This window comes from Leptonychotes weddellii, chromosome 9 (assembly GCF_054177405.1).
Source record: "Leptonychotes weddellii isolate Sample4059 chromosome 9, ASM5417740v2, whole genome shotgun sequence".
Taxonomy (NCBI): Eukaryota; Metazoa; Chordata; class Mammalia; order Carnivora; family Phocidae; genus Leptonychotes; species Leptonychotes weddellii.
The window spans coordinates 45,889,167-45,911,407 of NC_138377.1; the positions used below are offsets into that span (position 1 = coordinate 45,889,167).

The following is a 22,241-nucleotide window of genomic DNA, read 5'->3' on the forward strand; positions in this document are numbered from 1 at the left end:
ATTTATTTGAGCGAGAGAGAATGAGAGAGAGAGAACACATGAGAGGGGATAGGGTCAGAGGACGAAGCAGACTCCCTGCCGAGCAGGGAGCCCGATGCGGGACTCGATCCAGGGACTCCAGGATCATGACCTGAGCCGAAGGCAGTCACCCAACCAACCGAGCCACCCAGGCGCCCCTTACATTTGTATCTTTAGGGTAAATACCCAGTAGTGCAATTGCTAGGTCGTAGGGTAGCTCTATTTTCAACCTTTTGAGGAACCTCCATACTGTTTTCCAGAGTGGCTGCACCAGCTTGCATTCCCACCAACAGTGTAGGAGGGTTCCCCTTTCTCCGCATCCCCGCCAACATCTGTCATTTCCTGACTTGTTAATTTTAGCCATTCTGACTGGTGTGAGGTGGTATCTCATTGAGGTTTTGATTTGGATTTTCCTGATGCCGAGCGATGTTGAGCACGTTTTCATGTGTCTGCTGGCCATTTGGATGTCTTCTCTGGAAAAATGTCTGTTCATGTCTTCTGCCCATTTCTTGATTGGATCATTTGTTCTTTGGGTGTTGAGTTTGATTAGTACTTTTATTTTATAGCTCATTGAATTAAAGATGAAAAAGTATTTCTCTCTACTGGATGGGAATATTGTGTTGACCAAATATAAGGGTTGAGGGGAAAGGTGTAGGGAAATAAGTTCACATCGATGCAGAAATAGTAGCTAATTAAAAGCACCCAATGAATCAGACAACTCAAATAAGCTAAACACCTATTGATTGATTGATTGATTGAGCTCAAAACTGATTTAAAATAATCTGTATGTTGTTTTTGTATCAGAGTATTGCTAAATTTGGGATTACTTAAATGACAACAGAAGGATTTTAACTGTTTTTTGAGGAAATTGTTAGAATAGACATGCAAATTGAACATTCTTTTTATGTACATGTTTGGATATGTGTTTATATTCATGAGTTTGGGAAGTATATTAGTGGGATGTAATAAATCTGTATTGTTTTGAAATGTACAGTAAGGTATAATTTCATAAGATCCTCATAGTTTCATGGGAGCAAAGGCAGATAAACTAAGACTGAAGGAGAAGTAGAAAATCAAAATAATGACAAAAAATTAGTAGCTTACCACCTTCTGTTTTCCTGCCTTATTCTTTTACAGATACAAGCAATAGGCAGAAGCCAGGCCTTTGTGGTCTGAGGACAGCAAAGCAGGTGCAGAAGGATGGCTTAGAAGGTGTACCATTATTTCTAATCACTAAACTGCCAAGGAAAGACGACAGGAGGTCTTGATGGGAGAATAAATGCTGTTGTTTCATCTCCATTTTTAAAATGTGGGTTCATGTAAGCATATTATGTGCTGTGGGGATTAACCTTGATTGCATTTTTACAGAAGAGAGTAGGTAGTTTTGAGAGATTTCTGAATATGTGGTACAAAAGTTGGCAAAGTTAACCTTGTAAAAGAGTAAACAAAGGGGTGCCTGGGTGGCTCAGTCAGTTAAGCATCTGCCTTCGGCTCAGGTCATGATCCCAGGAGTCTGGGATCAAGCCCCGTATCAGGCTCCCTGCTCAGTGGGGAGTCTACTTCTCCCTCTGCCTTCCGCTCCCCCTGCTTGTGCTCTCTGTCAAATAAATAAATAAAATCTTTTTTAAGAAAAGAGTAAACAAAGTAAAAAAGGAAGAAAAAGAAAAAAGATGGGATTTTAGGGAAGTTAATTTTAAAAGAATGATGAGCAACCAAGATCTATAAAAGTAATTTTTCCTCAAAGAAGACCTAGCATTGTACTTTCCAGCTTACTGAAAACAATTAAATATGTTAATTGCATATATTTTAGTAACTTCTCAAGACATACTGGTACATATTTTAGCATAGAAGATTATCAAGTACAAGAATTATATTCTGCTACTTGCTGACAAATAATATCTAAAACCTAAATGATGATCTTAAAGGTCAAAGTGACAACTAGAATAAAGTTCAACTTTGACCAGTTTTAGTAGGTTACTCTATGTGTTAGATCCAGAAGTAACCTTAAGTTTAAAATATTGAAATAGAACAAAGTTTAGGAAGAACTGTATATCTTGGGGCAAATGATACTTGCATGTATTACAGGCTCTTGACTGAAAGGTTTGATGAAAAAAAATGATGAATGATAGTAGAAAATAGTATGGTATTGCAAAAAAATCGGTTATATTGGAAATACAAACATTATGGTTTGTTTCTTATAATGTAAATAATTAGTCTTTGCAATCCTGAAATGGTGGTATAATATTGTTAAAGTATTCCATTTTATACTTACCATTCCTTTTTACAACGTGGGTAAACCTCAATCGCAGTTTTGCTTTTTGCCCTAAGCTCAGTTTGGCCTACTAAGACTTCTCTCCTTCTCAAGCAAACCTTATCTCATTCATCTTTTGACCCCACTACTCCACCACCATATCTCACTCAAAATTCACCAATGCCATCCTAGCTGTCATAAGCAATGACCTTTTGTCTGTGATCCTCCTAATTTACAACTCTTGCAAGTGACAGTTTTGGACAGTTCCCCATGCTTCAGCATCTCTTTATGTAACTTTTAAAGCACCACATTTTTTTGTTTTCCTTCTATTTCTCTGACTTTAAAAACATATTAAGTCTTTTTCCTTGGCCTCTCTGTATTAAGAATTCATACTACTCATGTTTTTATTGTTATCCTCCTAATTTCTCACTCTACATTCTCTCTTTTAGAGATTCCACCTATTCTTGTGTCAACCACAACTATTTAGAAGCTCTAAATTTTTGTGTCCAGCAATGACTTTTCAGCTGTTGGTCAGCTCACCATCAGCATCTGAAGCTGAGATCTTCATCTCCTTCCCCGGATCTTCCTATTCTCTTCTTCCCTATTTGTGTCTGTGATATCAGAATATGTAATATAGTGAGCCTATGGAGAAAAATATTAGGCAACGGGTTGTAAACAACAAGAGGGATAATTATGGACTATGCCTATAGACACAATACTTAATTTAAAAGTTGAATTGGGAGATCATCGTGACAAAAGGAAGGAGGAGAAGACTCACCTACTATCTTAAACTAGTAACTTGGGTAGGAAAGACAGAAAATAAGAAAGGAAGACACCATTTTTTTAATTTTTAGAATTACTACTCACATGTGCTATATTGGAGACTGTGAAATAAGCAGAAGAGGCCAATTATTGGCAATTTCAATTAGCTAAATGTAAGATGTAGAAGACTAAGAAGTGTTTTATGAAAGCATGTAATCACTTAAATCAATAGAAAAATGGAAAGAAATTTGATTATTGTTATGTTTGCTTTAAAAGCAAAACGGAATGCTTGCTAAGAATGGTGTTAAGTGTCAACTGTATTATCTTTGATGCATGAGAGCAGTAAGGTGTGAGACGTTCTCTCTCTCTGTCTGTCTCTGTGTCTCTGGGCCTCTGTCTCTTGACAGAATGTGTGAGGGATGCTGGTGCAGGGTGGCTCACTGATGTCTTCCCCAGGGCTTCTAAGGGGGGGCCACTGAGCATCCCTCTCTCCACACTGCCTATCCTAGGAGATCTGTGATCTACATCAAGAATAAGCTGTCTTCTTGACTCGTGTTGAAGAGTGTCAAGCTTATATTGGCAACTTGAATTCTCAGAGAGTATTTGCATCAGGGATTTGAGGGATTTACCAAAGTACAGAGCTCTTACTTGGGGTTCTTAGATGCGAGAAAACTCCTAATACCAAACCTATTTACTGGCTAAAAACAATGTGTCCTTCAGAAACAGTGCCTCGTACTGGACTGCTATTGGAGAAAGGTGTCTCGTTCAAAAACGCTTTGCAGCTAAGTCCTTACTCTAACAAAGCCCTCCATGATTTGGGCTCAGAACTCCTCATCTCAAATCTTTCCCACGCATGAATAATGTGGAGTCCATAGTGATCAAGAGAGCATTTTCTTTCTTTTTTTTTTTTTTTTAAATAGGGTCTGGGCCCAACAGGGGGCTCAAACTCATGGCCCTGAGACCAAGAGTTGCATGCTCTACCAACTGAGCCAGCCAGTTGCTCAAGAGAGCATTTTCTATTAAAAACATGATGTTTTAGGGCACCAGGGTGGCTCAGTCACTTAAGCATCTCACTTTTGGTTTCAGCTCAGGTGGTGATCTCAGAGTCCTTATCTCAGAGTTGTGAGATTGAGCCCCTCCTCGGGCTCCAAGGGCTCAGTGCAGAGTCTGCTTTTGACTCTTTCTCCTTCTCCCTCTGCTCCTCTCCCCTGCTCTCTCTCTCTCAAACAAATAAATAAATCTTTTTAAAAAATCATCTTTGGGGCACCTGGGTGGCTCAGTCGTTAAGTGTCTGCCTTTGGCTCAGGTCATGGTCCCAGGGTCCTGGGATCGAGCCCCGCATGGGATTCCCTGCTCCGCGGGAAGCCTGCTTCTCCCTCTCCCACTCCCCCTGCTTGTGTTCCTGCTCTCGCTCTCTCTCTCTGTGAAATAAATAAAATCTTAAAAAAAAATAAAATAAAAACTCATCTTTTACCTAGTTAACCAAGGTGTAAACTTCAGTGTCATCTTAACTCCTCCTCCTTCACCCCACACTCAGTTAATCTTCAACTCCTGTCTAGCAAAACCTCTAAAGTAGGTCTCTGTCCTCATTTCCATTCCCAGAGCCATACAGTGTCTCTGCTGTGTCTGGACACATAATGGCACCTTGAGAGAGTGGCACCAGTGTCAAAATTCAGAGTAAGTTATAAACGACATGGACCACATTTTAATGTAGTTATTTCCTAAACACTGCCGCAGTCTCTTACAGACATGCCTTTGAACACACTGCTTCCTCTCTCTGGAATGTCCTTTCCCTTTGTTCCCTCCACATGCGTCTTTCCAGACCTAGGTTACATGTCACTGACCCTGTGAAACATGTTGGAACCCTCCAGGCAGATTGAGGCATCTTCTGCTTTGTCCTCTTACACTATTCTTCACTTTCTTCTGTTAGAGTATGTATCCTGTTCAACTGTAATTGTTCTTTCCTTATTTCCTTTCTTCCCTCCTCCCTCCCTTCCTTCCTTCCTTCCTTCCTTCCCTCCTCCCTCCCTCCCTCCCTCTCTTCCTTCCTTCCCTCCCCCTCCCTTCCCTCCTCCCTCCCTCCCTCTCTTCCTTCCTTCCTTCCCTCTGCCCTCCTTCCCTCCCTCCCTTCCCTCTTCCCTCCCTCCCTTTCTTACTCCCTCCCTCCATTCCTTCCTTCCTCCCTTCCTTCCTTCCTTCCTTCCTTCTAAATTGGACAGATCCAATAGGCTGTAAGCTGCTAAAAGTTACAGCTCATAGTATTAAGTTTTATATCCCCAGAACATAGCCTCATGCCTGATCTAAAGCCGTTGTTCAGTAAATATATGCTTGAAAGTCTGTATATGAGAATGAAAGCCTACAAATTCTCCTGGTTGTTGCCATTGGAGAATAATTTATTTGTGTTCTTTCTCCAACAGAATACAGAGAGAATTTGGTTTAACTTTCAAAAGTATATTCTAACAAGATAAAAGAATGTCTCTCTTTTGCCCTTTTAGGCTGACCTTTTGAACCCAAAGCCAATTTACTCAAATTAAGGGAGTTGATGTGATTAGTGTTAGGAAAGATTTTATGTAATGGGATTTGGTTTACTTCAAACAAATTTGGATGAATATGAGTCTCATGCAATATTTTAACATTTTAATTCATTGCTGACTCTACAGGGCAAAGGGGATCATAACCCTTAGTCCAATTTCAGGATGATGAATTGAGGCTTTTTTCAACAAGGCAGAGGATAAAAGATGACTTGCTTCAGTTATAGTACTGCAAATTGCATTTATATTTACAGTAAGTAAATTCAGTGCCATGATAGTTGATATTTTTGCTAAAACAGGATGTTGGTGTCATTATAGTCATATTTGCTAAACCATAAATTACAGATTAATTATTAAGTTAAAATAAATTAGTAAATATAAACCTACTCTGTGCTCTGAATCATGTGGTATGGAACAGATGCCTAAAATGATGCTCCATCCTGGCAACGATGTGCTTAATATAAAGTTAATGTGTTAAGAAAAAGCAGAATCACTGGGCAGTGCCTATCTCCTGAAGACAAGAAAATAAAATCATTGCTAAATAATCTAAGAAGTTGTCAGGAACATTGATCTAAATATCAGTCTGGAAATTCTAGATGGGAGAATATTGTGAGCAAACATTCTCATATGTGGTGTATAGCAGTTGCTGAATAAATATATGCTTGAAAGTCCGTGTATGAAATCAAAGTCTTAAAATTTCAGTGCTCTTTACTTTCCCACTGATGTTGGGCTGATGTTACAGAAAAGTAGGATTTCGGGTTGTATAGTCAGTATGAGGACATTTACAGAGCACCTAGAGACATTAAACTCTGTGAAGTCTCGTAGAGAGACATCATGAATCCTTAGGCAGGAAAAGGACATGATGAAAATAGGAATTACAAAATATTATTTTGACAGTTGTGAGATTTCCTGGGTTTGGCAGAGACTGGAGGCAGGATGGTGAATTGAAAGAATGTTACATTTCATTTTTTGCAGCAATTATACTATTTTTTTTTTTTAAGATTTTATTTATTTGACAGAGAGAGACACAGCGAGAGAGGGAACACAAGCAGGGGGAGTGGGAGAGGGAGAAGCAGGCTTCCCGCTGAGCAGGGAGCCTGATGCGGGGCTCGATCCCAGGACCCTGGGATCATGACCTGAGCCGAAGGCAGACGCTTAACGACTGAGCCACCCAGGCGCCCCGCAGCAATTATACTATTTATATTGCTCACCTACTTATGGTGCTCTAACGACTTCATGAACAGTTTCTCAGTCTTTTTTTATTCCCCTAGTCTAGGGTACATCTAGTTTAGGAGTTACTTAGAACCCTAATTTAACTATGTCAGACATAGTTTTAATAGCATGAAGTAGAGAAAAGAACAAAGGACCGCTGGTTCTGCTCTCATTTAGGCCACAACTACCTGCAGGCCTGTGAGCAGGTCACTTGATGTCCTCAATTTGGAAATAAGAGCGATGACCTGGATGAGCTAAGACCTTTTCAGTTGAGCTTTCTGCAGACCAAAAGAGTTCTTGGAAGCTTCCAAAATATTCACCTTATCGTTGACCAGCAAAAGTACTCAGCATATATTTTAATGCATACTAGGAAAAATACACCTCCACTCCTAAAATTTGGCAGAATATTCCACCCTCCCATAAGAGAGATGGTAGGTTCATAATGATTACAATATATAGGCAATTACCTTTTCCAAGAATGTGTTAAAATATAGAAGAAAATAGCAGAAAATTAACCCTTGTAAATGAACACAATGTGCTTCCTGTATAATTTAAATGTTTTAAATAAAGCTACTTATTTGCATAATGATGCTTTGGAAAGATTTAGCTTAAAAATAACAATGCTATTCATTGATTTGAAATTAAAACAAAAATAACATGTAAATTAATCTGGAAAAATGTCATGTTACTCTATAATTAGATGTATTAGTAAATGTGTGTTATCACTTATTAAGCTAAATTTGGCATAGAAATAAATTTCAAAGTAATGAATCTATATTTTCTATTTATATTTTGCAAATTTTTATTTATCGTCATCAGTTTGTTAACCTCTATAATATGTATAGTTTACATGACAGATGTTTAAAAATAAGTAGCTCTCTAGTATTACTTATCTAAATTGAAGTTTAAATCTGATCACTGTAGGAAATGATTTATAGGAAACATTGTGTGAAATATATCAGAACACCCAGAAAAACACTGCAGATAAAAATTTCTAATGTCATAAAACTAAACAAATTATTATAGTGTCTAGACAGTGTCCAAAGACATGGTAAAATAATTTTTTTGATAAATTGGTTTTATAGACCAAACAAAACATTTGATTTGTTTGAGCATCACTTAATTTTCCAAACCAGTGAAATAATGCACAGCATGAAGTTATTTACTTGAAAATATTAAAAGGAAAAGGATATTTTATCCCTTGGAGTATTTTCCTTTAGTCAACAAACATCTGTAAGTTTTAGAAAATTATTCCTAGTAATCTGGTCTAAGTAGCACTAGCATTGTCATCATTTGGGGGTTGGGCAAAAATGCAGATTCCTAGGTTTTTCTGCATACATAACAGATTTCTGGCTATACCTCTGAAATCTATATTTTAAGAAAGTTTCTGGGGAGCTTTTTGTGCATAGTGAATGTAAGAACTACTAAATTCTCCTCTTTATCCTTCTTTTGGAAATTTTTGCTTTTCATTTGATGCGGCGTATTGGAGAATGGAATCTTGAATTTGAATGTTGAACAGGATCTGCTTGGATATCCAGAAAAATCTTGAAATACCCAGTTGTTCTATTATCCATAAATAGGCTTTTCTATCCTTTAGTTTCTGCTTGAACTTGAGGTTAATAAAATATGTTCTTTTCAGTTGTTAAATACTATTGAGTGTTCTATACATTTGGTTATATAAAACGAAGTATTAGATATTGGAAACTTTCTTTTATGTTACTTTCAGAACACACATTTTTCCAGAAGGAATTTTCCCGTAAGTTATACTTGGGCATTAATGATTTCTTGCCTTCTTCAGTAGCTTAATTCAGTGATCATCTTTTGCTCATATCAACACAGGAATCTATAAATGTTGAACACCAAGTTGGTTTCAGTTCCTCATAACCAAATCTTCTCATTCCTATTTGAGTTAGCTCCCTATTTGCACCACGAGGCTTATTAACAGAAAAATGCCAATGTATTTCATACAGTTTTTTTTCCCTTTCTAATGGTCTTTTGAGTTTGCACTACCTGGAATTTGAACAGCATCCTTTACTATATTAAATTTTGGGTTTCCGAAAGAAAGGGACCTCTCACTTTTTAGCATTCAGATTTTATCATGTAGGCTTGTAATGATGATTTCCTATGTCACCATTGTTCTCCCACCATCCTGTTTCCCTTTGCCATTTTCAGAGTGTCTTGGTGACTTGTTAGATAAGTTTGAAGCTTTCTGTCCAGCAATACCTTTAATCCCTTGGGGTTGCTCAAACGTTAAGCCTGATGGATCTAACTGTGGTAAAGTCTAATAAGAATTGCTCTTACAACCAGGATGATTCATGGGAGGACAGTTGACTTATTTTTTTATGTATCTTGTCTCTCTTCTTCCTGACTTGACAGCTCCCCCAACGGTTCGTATTGTGCATTCAGGCTTGGCCTGTAACATTGAGGAGGAGCGCTACTCGGAAAGGGTCTATACTATACGGGAAGGAGAAACACTAGAACTGACCTGTCTGGTCACAGGACATCCACGTCCACAGGTGAGTCCCGAACTGTGACATTGAGGAAAACTCTCTTTGATCTTTCTTGGAAGTCAAAAATGTATATTTTAGAAGATTTAGCTAAAAAATCATGTGTGTGTGTGTTTGTGTGTGAGAAATTCAAGTAATTGTGTGTGTGCAATGCAGGATAAGGATGGTGACTGCTGAACATTCATGCTTGTCATACTCACTTGGATAAGATGAAGAAAGAAATTTTTGTTTTGGTATTGTGAGAAATTTGGAAGACACTTCTAAGGAAGCTGTTAAAAGACAACTACAAAAATATCTCAGTCAGATAACAATTCATATGGCAATGAGTTTATTTTAGAATGTGGAGCATGATTTCATGATGACATAATTGCAGCCGAAGAAGCATTTGTTCTGAAGAATGTGGTGCACGAGGTCACATGTACTTTCCTTCCTCCTAGTCATTATATTCATAGAAAACTTTAAAAACAAATGTTTGCAGGTGTATGCATTCACTTTCAGAGTCATCTTCTACAGTTTTCATAAGCTACTTTAAGAGCAGGAACAGAAATTGAGACTTTTCAAAGGGCACTAAAATTATAAATAATGAGCAGAGAAAAAGTTTGTAGGAGTGAAAGAAAGGGTTAGGCAGAGGTAATATAGTGTGTATTTATGATGTAAAAATTCAATTCCAATATAATCAGAATATTCAGGATGTCTTAGTCATTAATTGCCAATTCTTACTGTCATATATTTAACCTGTCTAGTTCAAAATATACACCGGTAATCAGCACAAACACTACGATGGAAAAGAGGTCTCATTTGGTAGCAAAGTTACATATTTTAAGTATTAGTGTTGCAGGAAGAAAAAAAAAAATCCAGCTAACACCACTGCATAGAAGAAAGTAAGGAGCAATGTGGAGATTTTATGAACTCATCATTTTAATCTTGTCTTTTGCTCCTACCATCCTTAACTCTTACTACTCAAAGATGTTCAACCTTACCATTTTGACTCGAGCGACAAATAAAAATAAGCACATGAACTTCACAGAATGTAGCAAGAGATTGAAAGATAAGACCATGACTAGAACTAAAATGGTAAAATATGTTTAATAAAACTTAATGCTACACTGTTAGTAAAAAGTAATCTAGAAAAAATAGTTATTAAAATAGTTATTATTAAAAAATATTAAAAATTAAAATTCACAGTGGCTTAAATTGCAAATTATAACATTTGCTTTTAACTGAAAATTAATGGATAAAATTATCTTCCCTTAACACTAGGAATTTCTTATTTTCTCCATACATTTTTCTCTGTAACGATTCACAATCTGGAGTGTAATCTCTGATGTCTGGCCAATCCAAAATGAGTTCTGGAACAAGGAGTAGATTATTACCTTATTTTATTTTTTCTACGCAATTCCATTGCTGGAACAATTTCAATGTGTTCTGACCCTAAGAAAAATTTATTTCAGTAGTGTTGTTTCTTCATTCCTAGAAGTTAATTCAGGTATTTGCAGGTGAGTCAGTTTCAGTTTCTATTGCCTGTTTGAAAGATTAACGGGGCCTCTTCTTTGTCAATAAACTGTGTAAGGAAAGCTGACAGAACAGCTGGGCTCTGGCATCCCGGCCAAATACTAAAGGGCATGCTAGTGGCAGCTGGTCCTGAGGGTGGGTTTTCTTGGCTGGTATCATGAAGCTGGATTGTCTTTCTTGCCGCTTTGTCTGACGTGAATATGATAACAGTTGGGAATGCTGTGGGAGAGAGAAGCTCCTCACTGCACTCTTCAGGAGATTTCTCTGTTGTCTATTCTTGTGGCAACGAGAATCATAAAGTCTCCATTTCTAGAAGTATTCAAAGGCAGCATTTTTTTCTAGATTTTAAAAAATTTTCTCCAAAAATATATCATCTGGCAATATGTAATGGCCTGAGGGTACTACTGTATCCAAGGGAAATAAATGAAGGAGAGGAAGGTACAATGCCGTGGTTCATAGCATGGCCCTGGAACCAGACTGCCTGGATATAACCCTGGATCCACGGGGCCTGCTGGTGTGACGTTGGGAAAGTTCCTCAACCTCTCGGCTCTCTCTGCCTCAGGTTTCTTATCTATATAAAAGGGATGTTGGTAACCATCATGCCTAGATCATAGACTCCTTTCGAGAGTTAAATGTAGATTGTAAATATATAGGTATATGTATTATGTATATATACATATACATGTATATGTACTTGGCATGTAATAAGCATTATATAGACACATAATAAAACATATGCTTGATTTTTATTGTTTCTAAGCAATTTATACTTAGACTCTAATGTCTAGAATTGAATATGTAAGTATCAAAATAAGTAGGTTGAAAAAAATGGTTCTTAGCTTACAGTCTACTTTAAATTAGATGCATTTAAATAAATTTCAATATTTCTGTGTTTTAATACTCTGCAGAGCCTTTACATCTCTGCTAATTACCTTTTTTTTTTTTTTAGCTTGCAGGGACTAGAACTATGTTCAGACTACTTCATTTAATGAGAGTTTATTATAAAGATAGATGGAGAGATAAGAAAGAAGGGAGGTAAAGATTTGTTGGTAAACCTACCAACCTAATATTACCTCTAGATGCCCACAATTTCAGGATTCAGCTACCCACTCTCTTTCTCTTCCTTGTTTTCTTTTTCCCTCCCTCCCTCCCTTGCTCCCTTCTTTTCTTCCTTCTTTCCTTCCTCTCTACTCTTTCAATATTATCACATTAATACCAAATGAATTGTGAATATAGTTCTCTTGTAAATGACTTAAACAATGAGATATTTAACTTGTATATTCCCCATCACTCTCCCACCCACCTCCCAGAAATTAACATTAAATAGTTGCATGTATTATCTTGCAGTCCTTGTTTAGTGCATTTCCATAAATATGATTATATATGTTAATGTTTTATTTTCATTTTTAAATTAGATAATGAAAAATATTGTTCTGTGACTAGAATTTTTCACTTGGCCATGTGTCCAAATCAGCAAGTATAGATCCAGCCTAGTGGTTCTCAATGGGTGATCCCTGGAGAGAACTGGTTAGAAATGAAAGTTCTTGTGCCCATCATGTCAGAAGCTCCTGTGTTGGGGCCAGCAATCTGTGTTGTCACAAGCCCTCTGGGTGATTCTGATGTACACTAAAATTTGAGAAGCACTGACTTAGAGCATTATCCTCACAAAGCCTGAATTGTACTCTGTATGTATGCACTAGATATATGTAATTGCTGCTATTTTGTTCAAAATTGAATTACTTATGGATTTTTACTATTACAAATAATAATTTAGTGAACACTTCTGGAATGTGTATGTGTTTATGCACATCTTTATTACATGTATGCCAGCATCATTGTAGGATAGTTTCCTTCTTCAAAACGGAATTTAGCCAAAGTTGAAAGTGACTTTTACTTGCTTCCTTAGTATAAGTGAATCTTTAATATTTTTGCCAATTTGATGTGAGAGGGTGAATTACATTCCAGTGAAGTTTAAATTTTCATTTTCTTAATTACCAGTCAATTTGAACATATTCCCACACATGTATCAATCATTTCTTCATCTTCTTCATCTATTGATTATTTTTATCTACTTCTCTTCTCTTATTGGTTAGCTGCTTGTCTTCTTGTGGACCTGCGGGGACTTTTTATGTACTATAAAAATAAATACAGTGTCTGCAAAATATGTTGCAAATTTTACCTACCAGACAATATTTGTCTTTTAATATTGTTTGTGTTACTTTTACCCAGAGATTTTTGTTTTTTTCAGATGAATCATTTTAATCTTTTCAACTTTGGTTTACGAATTTTGTCCCTAGTTTAGTAGATCTCTTTCATATCAGTGTATCTTACATCGTATGCTTTCTTTTTAAGTAACAGCTTATATAGTTGCTTATATACTTGATGGTTTAATCATTAGGAAACATGTTGTCCATAGTGTGAATATTAGTCTAGTGTTCTCTCTCTTTCTTCTTCCCTCTGCCCTAATCCAGACAGGATAGTTAACATTCCACCCTACATAATAAAACATATGCTGGATTTTTATTGTTTCTAAGTAATTTATACTTAGACTCTAAGTATAACTCTGACAATAAAAATGCTATCTTTAAAATGCTATTTTTTTCTCTTTTTTAAAAAAATTGAGGTACAGTTGACATAGAACATTATATTAGTTTCAGGTATATAATGTAAAGATTTGGTATTTGTAAACATTGAGAAATGATCACCACAGTTAAGTCTAATTAACATCTGTCCCCATACGTGGTTATAAAAAATTTTTCTTGTGATGAGAACTTTTAAAAACATTCTAACATTATATAATGTTTAATGTTAAACATTAAAGCATTTTTAAAAGTTATAAAATTCTACCTTTATCATGAACAAAAATTGCATTATTTTATCATTCTAGTTATCCCTTCTTATATGGTGCCATGCTATTTTAATTCCTATAGCTTTATTTTATGCTTTGCTATATAGGAAAGCAAGTCACTCCTTTGTTGTTGTTTTTCAGTATTTCCTTGATTGGCCTCAAGCATTTTTCTCTTTTCTTTGATGTTGAAAATGAGCTTTTCATACCTCCCACCCAAATAAATGCTGAAATTTTAATTACATTGCATTTTTGTTGCCATGAAACCATGTGGTAGAAAGTATGGAAAACTTCTACAAAAACTTCTCAGTAGGACACTTTGAATATTTCAAACTTCTCAAACAGGAAGACAGTTCTATTGTAATAAGTATAATGTAAATGTCTTTGAATTTGTTTCAGTAACAAACATGGGTATGCATATTTGGGAGGCTTTCTTTCTCTTTTCAAAGACAACAAAACAAAAACAAAAATGTACATCAAGCCAAAATAGCTCTACATTTATGTGTTTTATATGCTGGCTTTTGGGGTAAGATTTCTTTTGAATATTCTCATCACTAAAATATTTTTGAAAATCATTCTTTGAAAAAATTATGTATATCCAAAATACTACCCTAAGAAGCATTAAAATTGTCTACTAGTTTATTGCAGCTCATCCTTAGAGATTGTTTGTTTTTTAAATTAAAAAAAATAAGGGTAAGACTATTTCTCAATTTTAAAATGAGATCATATCAGTCATTTGATTGCTATACAAATGTATTCTTAACTGTCAAGACGGTTGCTGAGTTATTGATGTTTTATCCTTGTTAATTTCATATGTAGATTTTAAAGTGATAAACTTACCATAATGAAAATCTTAGCAAACCTTCATAATAACAGGTTTTTCAGTTTGAAACCATTACTACTATCTGTGTGTTGTCCTTTGCAAATATTTTGTACATCTTGGTTCATATTTCCATATATTTTTTCTGAGTCAGTTAAATTTCTTACAATAATATTAATGCATGTACATGAAAAATAAATGTATTCGATTTTTGGATTTATGTCCAATTAACAGGCAGAATTGGAATCTGTTATCTAAACAGAGATCATCAAATATTACATCTATTCCTTCTCATGGTTTATGGAATTCAATACAGTGTACTTTTTTCATCTATGATAAATCTATCTAGGCTAGATCTGTCTGCTGCATCATGTAAGAGACTCTCCAACTAAAACAACTAATATTTTTGCAATGACTCTTTGGATAGGTTGTAGGAAAAGCTTTAGGATTTATTGTATTCAAAAATATATTAATCACAAATTTCATGTCAATAACTACCTTCATCGTCTGTCCTCCCACAGACTTATACACACACCTAGTCTTTTCTCCTGGAGATCTACATCTTCTTTAAGTTCATGGCTACATGGGTAAATAAATATACTCACCACAGCTCATTTAGGAGGAAGTGCTTACAGTCTTTCTGATGGTTGAAGTCATACCTTCGAGTAGTTTTGTTTCCATTGATTTTTCTTTTTTTCTCATTAAACTTTTGTTTTAATGGGTCTCAAAATTCTGTGACAGATTTTTGGTCAAGTTGTTTCCATGAAAAAGTACTGAATTTAAAAACTAATAACTTAAAACTTCCACACACACACACAAAAAACAAATGGTCCACAAAACATTCTCCTTTCCTTCTGAAGGTTTTATGATGCATTGTTATCATTAACCAGTCTTTTACTATTAAACTTAAATGGCCAATTGACACAAAGAGTTCTGAGACCGTTCTTCCACCACTGATTAAGACTGGGGTGGCAGGTATTGGGGATAATATTCATTTAGCCTTCTGGGCTTTCTGGGCAGCCTTGGTGACCTTGCCAGCTCCAGCTGCCTTCTTGCCCACTGCTTTGATGACACCCACAGCAACCATCTGTCCCATGTCACGAACAGCAAAACGGCCCAGAGGAGGATAATCAGAGAAGCTCTCAACACACATAGGCTTGCCAGGAACCATATCAACAATGGCAGCATCACCAGATTTCAAGAACTTGGGACCATCTTCCAGCTTTTTTTCCAGAACAACGATCTATCTTCTCCTTCAGCTCAGCAAACTTGCAAGCAATGTGAGCTGTGTGACAATCCAGCAGAGGTGCATATCCTGCACTGACTTAGCCTGGCTGGTTCAGGATAATCACCTGAGCCATGAATCCAGCTGCTTCCATTGGTGGGTCATTTTTTCTGTCACCAGCCACATTGCCACGACGGACATATCTGACAGATATGTTCTTGACATTGAAACCCACATTGTCCCCAGCAAGAGCCTTGCTCAAAGCTTCATGGTGCTTTTCAACAGACTTTACTTCAGATGTAACATTGACTGGAGCAAAGGTGACCCCCATGCCAGGTTTAAGAACACCAGTCTCCACTCGGCCCAAGGGATAGTACCAATACCACCAATTTCGTAGACGTCCTGGAGAGGCAGACGCAAGGGCTTGTCAGTTGGACGAATTGGTGGCAGAATGCAATACAGGGCTTCAAGCAATGTGGTTCCACTGGCATTCCCATCTTTACGGGTGACTTTCCATCCCTTGAACCAAGGCATGTTAGCACTTGGCTCCACCATGTTGTCACCATTCCAACCAGAAATTGGCACAAACGCTACTGTGTTGGGGTTGTAGCCAATTTTCTTAATGTAGGTGCTGACTTCCTTAACAATTTCCTCGTATTTCTTCTGGCTCAGTGGAATCCATCTTGTTAACACCAACAATTAGTTGTTTTACACCCAGTGTTGTAAGCCAGAAGGGCATGCTCACGGGTCTGCTCATTCTTGGAGATACCGGCTTCAAATTCACCAACACCAGCAGCAACAATCAAGACAGCACAGTCAGCCTGAGATGTGCCTGTAATCATGTTTTTGATAAAGTCTCTGTGTCCTGGGGCATCAATGATGGTCACATAATACTTGCTGGTCTCGAATTTCCACAGGGAGATATCAGTGGTGATACCACGTTCACGTTCAGCTTTTCAGCCCTTTCCCATCTCAGCAGCCTCCTTCTCAAATTTTTCGATAGTTCTTTTGTCGATCCCACCACATCTGTAGATCAGATGACCAGTAGTGGTAGACTTGCCCGAATCTACGTGTCCAATGATGACGATGTTGATGTGAGACTTTTCCTTTCCCATTTTGGTTTAGGTTGAGCAGTGGTTTTCACAACACCTGTGTTCTGGCGGCAAACCCGTTGCAAAAAAGCGTTTCCATTGATTTTTATACAAAACATGGGAAGTCTTTTTTGGTTCAACACTTTCCAAAACTGCAGAAACTTTTTTATTCCCAGTATATCAGCATTAACCAAAGAATTTTTAAAAAATTTTAATGAAAAAATTTAATGAAAATCCTCATTACATGAGGATTACATTACAAATAGTCATTTTTTTGCTCCTTACGAGATCTGAATCTGTTTACAGTTATTTCAGAGTTCATCTTTTGTTTAATTCTATGGATAGTCTTTCTGCATATAAGAAACATTTATCATACATTACAGATAATTACTCAAAAAATGTTAATGTACTTAATGAAAGCTTGGGGAGATGGGAATGTTAGCATAGATTTATTATATGAGACTTGTTTTTAGAGAGTTCCCAAGGGATACTCCTGTTACTATGAGAAATGCACTGGTCAGATGGGCACTGGCATCTTTGAGAAGCTCAAGGGTGACTGTCCTTGGGAGACCAGTAGGGGATGCTGCTGTAGAAGTAGGATCTCTAAAATCAGCAAGATGATAGGATTCTAAAATGGCAGAGGTTGGGTGGTAACACTTCACCAACAGACTCAGTGTAGATATAAATAGTGTAATGAACAGCAAGGTTGTAGTAGCAACCAGGTTGCCTTTATCTACAGGGCTTTGTGATGGATGACAGATTATTGTGGCTTTAGGGGCTAAACAGAGGTAGCTGACTGGAGTGGTACTTGACTCATATTAATAGACAAAAAGGAGGTAAGGGGGAGGTTGACATTTTCCACTATAATAAAAAGTCGCAATCACTCATTTGGTTTCCTAATCTAAGCTAATTCACAGAGCCAACACTCATTGTTTGGAAGGGAAGCCAGATTTCTTTGAGAAAAGGTCTACCAATATCACTACAATCTTACACCAAAAATAATATCTTTCCCCAAAGGGATTTGTGGCCATTTGTCATAGTAATTTACATTGAAGAAAAAAAAATACCAAGACTTTTTGAGGGCTTTTCAAAGAACAGGGATTGAGTTGGCACTGAAATCAATGGATTTGTAATACTAACATGGAGTGGAGGCTTAAGAAGCCAGATGATAAATGGAGTCCTGGCCCAGAGAAGTGGGTTGATGGTTATTTCTCCAGACTCCCAGATGCATAATTGGGAGGGACATCTTTAACAGTGGGCAGGATTCCCACCTTGGTTACCTGATGTGTGGAGTAAGTCAGAGTCAATATGGTAGGAAGGACTCAGTGGGATCCTGTAAAATTGTCCTTCCCAAACCAAAATATTAAATCAGAAGTAGTACTGCATCCCAGAAGAAATTTCAGAGGTTAGGTGTGACCACGCAAGCTTTGACAAGGAAGGAGTGGTAGTCTCTATCACATTCCAATTTCTTTCACATGTGAGATACCTAAAAAGCCAGGTGGATTATGGCAGGTGATGCAAGACCATGGTAAACAATCAAATTAACACTGCTGCCGTGTCTTCATTGGAGCAAATTATCTGGTATGCAGCTCATCATCTGACAATGGATGCTTTTCTGTTCTCATCAAGAAGATTTTAAAGTTTGCTTTTACATGGGATGGACAGCAATTTACATGTACTACTCTGCCCCTGGTCAAGATTATCTCTCTCACTCTCTAACATAATAGTGCACAGGGAACTTGATCGTCTCAGTCATCTACAGAACATTATATTGATTACATCATGTCATTTTGACCTTCTGAAAAGGAAGTAACAAGTATTTTGGATGCCATAGTAAGATAGAAACGTGCCTGAGGGTGAGAAATAAAGTATTCCAAATTTTACTGAACTGTCAAGTTGGTAGAGATTTTTGGAGTCCAATGAGGCATGCTAGGATCATTCCATTTAAGGTTATAAAAAAGTTATTGCTTCTCACAGCCATTCCTGTAAGAAAGAGGCCCAACATATGGTGGAGGCTTTTTTGGATTTTAGAGGCTGAATGTATTACATTTGGAAACATTGTTCCAAGTCACTTTATTAGATAACTTTAAAAGTTATCAGTGTCAGAACAAGAGAGGGCTCTGCAGCAAGTCCAGGATCTAGTGTAAACTGCTTTGCTGCTCACGCGGTCCTACAATCTAGCAGACTTGGTGTTGGATGAGGATGCTGTGTGGATTCCTTAAGTCCTAAGAAGAGGGTCACAGCACACAACTTTAGATTCTGGAACAAGACTAAACTTTCTACAGCAGAGTACTAATTGCTATTTGAAAAGTGGCTCTTCTGTCAGTAGGGAGTAGGGTCCGATTGACATGTGCCAGCTTGGTCAGGCCGTTCTGTGACACATTCTACATGGTTCCTCAGAGGGCCCCAGTAGAATGGAGCCGCAGTCACCTTCTGCAAAGACTAGCACAACAACAGCTTGTTGTATGATTTCTCCTCCTTCTCTGTGATGCTATTCACAATTCTATACTCTGTTTCCGCAGGATTAATTGCAAAAATAAACTGTCTACTTGTAATCTTTTATCTCAAGCTTTCTTTCCCCGGGGCAGTTCTTTAAGACAGTACCCATTTCCTGGACTCAAACCTAATGAGACCTATATTTACACATCTAACCCTAGATTCTTCATCCTTGCTGCTGACCTTATGTTGCTTAATTGTGAATCAGAATTATTATACTTCTACTTTTCCTGAAGACTTATAAAAGAAAGCCATAAGTCATTAGTAAAGGTATGATGTTCAATCAAATTTTACTTTTATTTCTTAGGACATTTATTAACATAATTAGCATGGGTATAGGCCATATTTTCATAATTTATTCTCCTAATCTTTAAAAAAAATACGTCTTTTACTTGAATTAAATCTAAGCAGTGTAGAACTAATGATGTAATGTATGGGGATTAACGTAAGAATAAAAAAAAAATACAAAAAAAAAATCTAAGCAGTGAAAGTTTGCAAGTCCATGCACAAGGAATTTCATGTGATGGTGACTATAAATACAGACTGAGGGTTTGTTTGGGTATGACAGCTTTACCTCTCATGGTCAAAATTTGATTCTCAGAGAGATCAAAAAATGGATCTCAAAACACAGTCAAAATTGTAGTTATACAAATCATGTGGAAGTTTGAAATTAGATATCTTCTTTTGAAATCTACATATTTTAATGAAAAGTATCATAAGTAGGAGTGCTAAGATCATAACCGTTATTTTATTACAGTAGTTAACATAAAATAAGTACTTTAAAATTATCAGGGCATTTCCAGGAGATAGAAGGAAATCAATACTGCCTATTAACATATATTTGAGAATCTGTTGGTTGTGTTGTTCAAAGTTGAAATGTATCATTTTAAGTTAAACAGTTGCAGTTCCTTACTGTAGAAGTTCTGAATAATTAAATGCACATTGATGAATTGGATTTTGTATTTTTATTATTAGCATAACACTCCTATTGGCATGTTTTCAGTTATGTCTTATTTAACTGAGGTGATCTCCAAATGGTAGATATCCCACAATAGTTTTTTTTTCCCTCAGATTTTAAAATCTTTTTTCCTAGTAATTATTGAGCTGTCAACAAAGCTAAATTCACAAACCTTAACATAATCTGAAGTGAATTTTTTTTTTGAAGTGAATTTTTTTTTCATGGTGGAATGACAATCAAATTAATTGATCTATTTTTGAGTTTATATTACATATGTGCTGTCAGTTTGCATATATATGTATATATATACACACACACTTACTATGTATATGTACTTACATATATGTACAGATAAAGAAAAATTTACAAAGTATGAGTCATTTGGGCATGTTCAACATATTGTAAATGGTCATTTATAGTTATATCCACCCCTACTACTTTCAAAAGGTAGCATGTAAACAAATACAGTAGTTGTCTTCTTGTGATCCTATTGAATGAAATATATTCTCTGCACTTATGGCTAGGACATAAAGATACCAATTAAGAGAATTGGATTTACCTAAATTTTCAAACTCCAATCTAATAGAGCATTCCTTAAATTGACTTTAATACATTGAGGTTTCAAATTTAAGTTTAATAATTTCAGTACAATAATAGAAAGATTCCACCCCCCCATCTATTTCTATGCTAAAGAATATCCTGTCAGTGGTAGTTAATAATCTATATCAGTGCTGGTTGTAAATATGACATATTCATTCTGAATTAGGCTTGTCACTGCCTTTCCCTGAAATGCTCAGAGATGCTTCAAAAAAACCAATAAAGAATAAAAACCTTTCTGTGATCTGAAAAATTTAACTTAAACTACACAGGGAAACTGCTTGTAAAATGTGAGTATTTCCAGGACTGAAAAATGAGAAAATAGTTATTAGGAATGATTCAATTCTTTTTTTAGGAATTATTAATCTTTTATTTTGATTTTCTCTGAATGCCAAAGTCTTAACAAAAACCTAAAATAACATTTATTTTCTTGACAGTTTTATCTTTTTCCATCAGCAAACATTGATTTCTTCCTTTTTCTGCTTCTCATGGTACATGAGGAAACATCCCGTACAACCTGGCACCTTCTTGTTTTCTTACTTACCTTTGGCAGAAATCATTAAATGATGTTGGATAAGCTTGAGCAGAGCAAAATCCTTAGTTAATTAGTGCCTTTTCTGTTGGGTGTCTGTGTTTTTTAAGATTAACTTTTAGTCATCTAGGTCTGCAGCATAGTGTCAAATCTAAGTGATCATTTGCATTGATACCATATATAATTAGAACAACTGACAATTCTGAATAAATTTTCACAGTGCCATCAAGAAGATGGATTATAGCCAATCATTTTGGAAGGAGTTTTCTCAAATAGCATAGGAGCATTACGTGTGTTATTATATAAAATGCATCGTAAACACATTTTATGAGATATATAAATTCTACATTAGCTAATGTCTAATATTAGCCTAAAGGGTCCCTAATTCCAAAAATTGTACAGGTGCCTAAATTGCATGATTGTGTATCTTACTAGTTTTCTAGGGCTGCCAAACAAAGTACCATAAACTGGGTAGCTTAAGACCACAAAATTTATTCTCTCACAGTTTTGAAGGCTAGAATTCTAAAATCAAAGTGTCAGCCAGGCCATACTCCCTCTGTGATTCTGCATAGAATTCTTCCTTGCCTCTTCTAGCTTTGGGTGGTGGCCATCAATCCTTGGTGTTCTTGGCTTTCACCTGCATCCTTCCATTCTGTGCCTCTGTCAACGTGTGTGTGTGTGCATGTATGTGTGTGTATGTGTCTTTGAATAAAGACACTGGTCATATTGGATTACAGGCCCACGCACTCCAGTATGACCTCACCCTAACTAATTATATCTTCAACAACCCTGTTTACAAATAAGGTCACATTCTGAGTTACCAGGTGTTAAGATTTCAACCTATCTTTTTGAGGCAAATGATTCAATTCACAACATATATTATC

General features: G+C 36.4%; 1 protein-coding gene and 1 pseudogene across 1 annotated transcript in view; one reads left to right on the forward strand and one right to left on the reverse strand.

Moving 5' to 3' along the window:
• The window catches only part of MDGA2 (MAM domain containing glycosylphosphatidylinositol anchor 2), a 764,225-nt gene that overhangs the window by 324,349 nt on the left and 417,635 nt on the right, over positions 1 to 22,241 (forward strand). The window contains exon 2 of the mRNA XM_081829766.1: positions 9,151 to 9,290. Coding sequence (XP_081685892.1) covers positions 9,151 to 9,290 — 140 coding nt within the window. The remainder of the gene's footprint in view (positions 1 to 9,150; positions 9,291 to 22,241) is intronic.
• Positions 15,201 to 16,851, reverse strand: LOC115939807 (elongation factor 1-alpha 1 pseudogene; annotated as a pseudogene).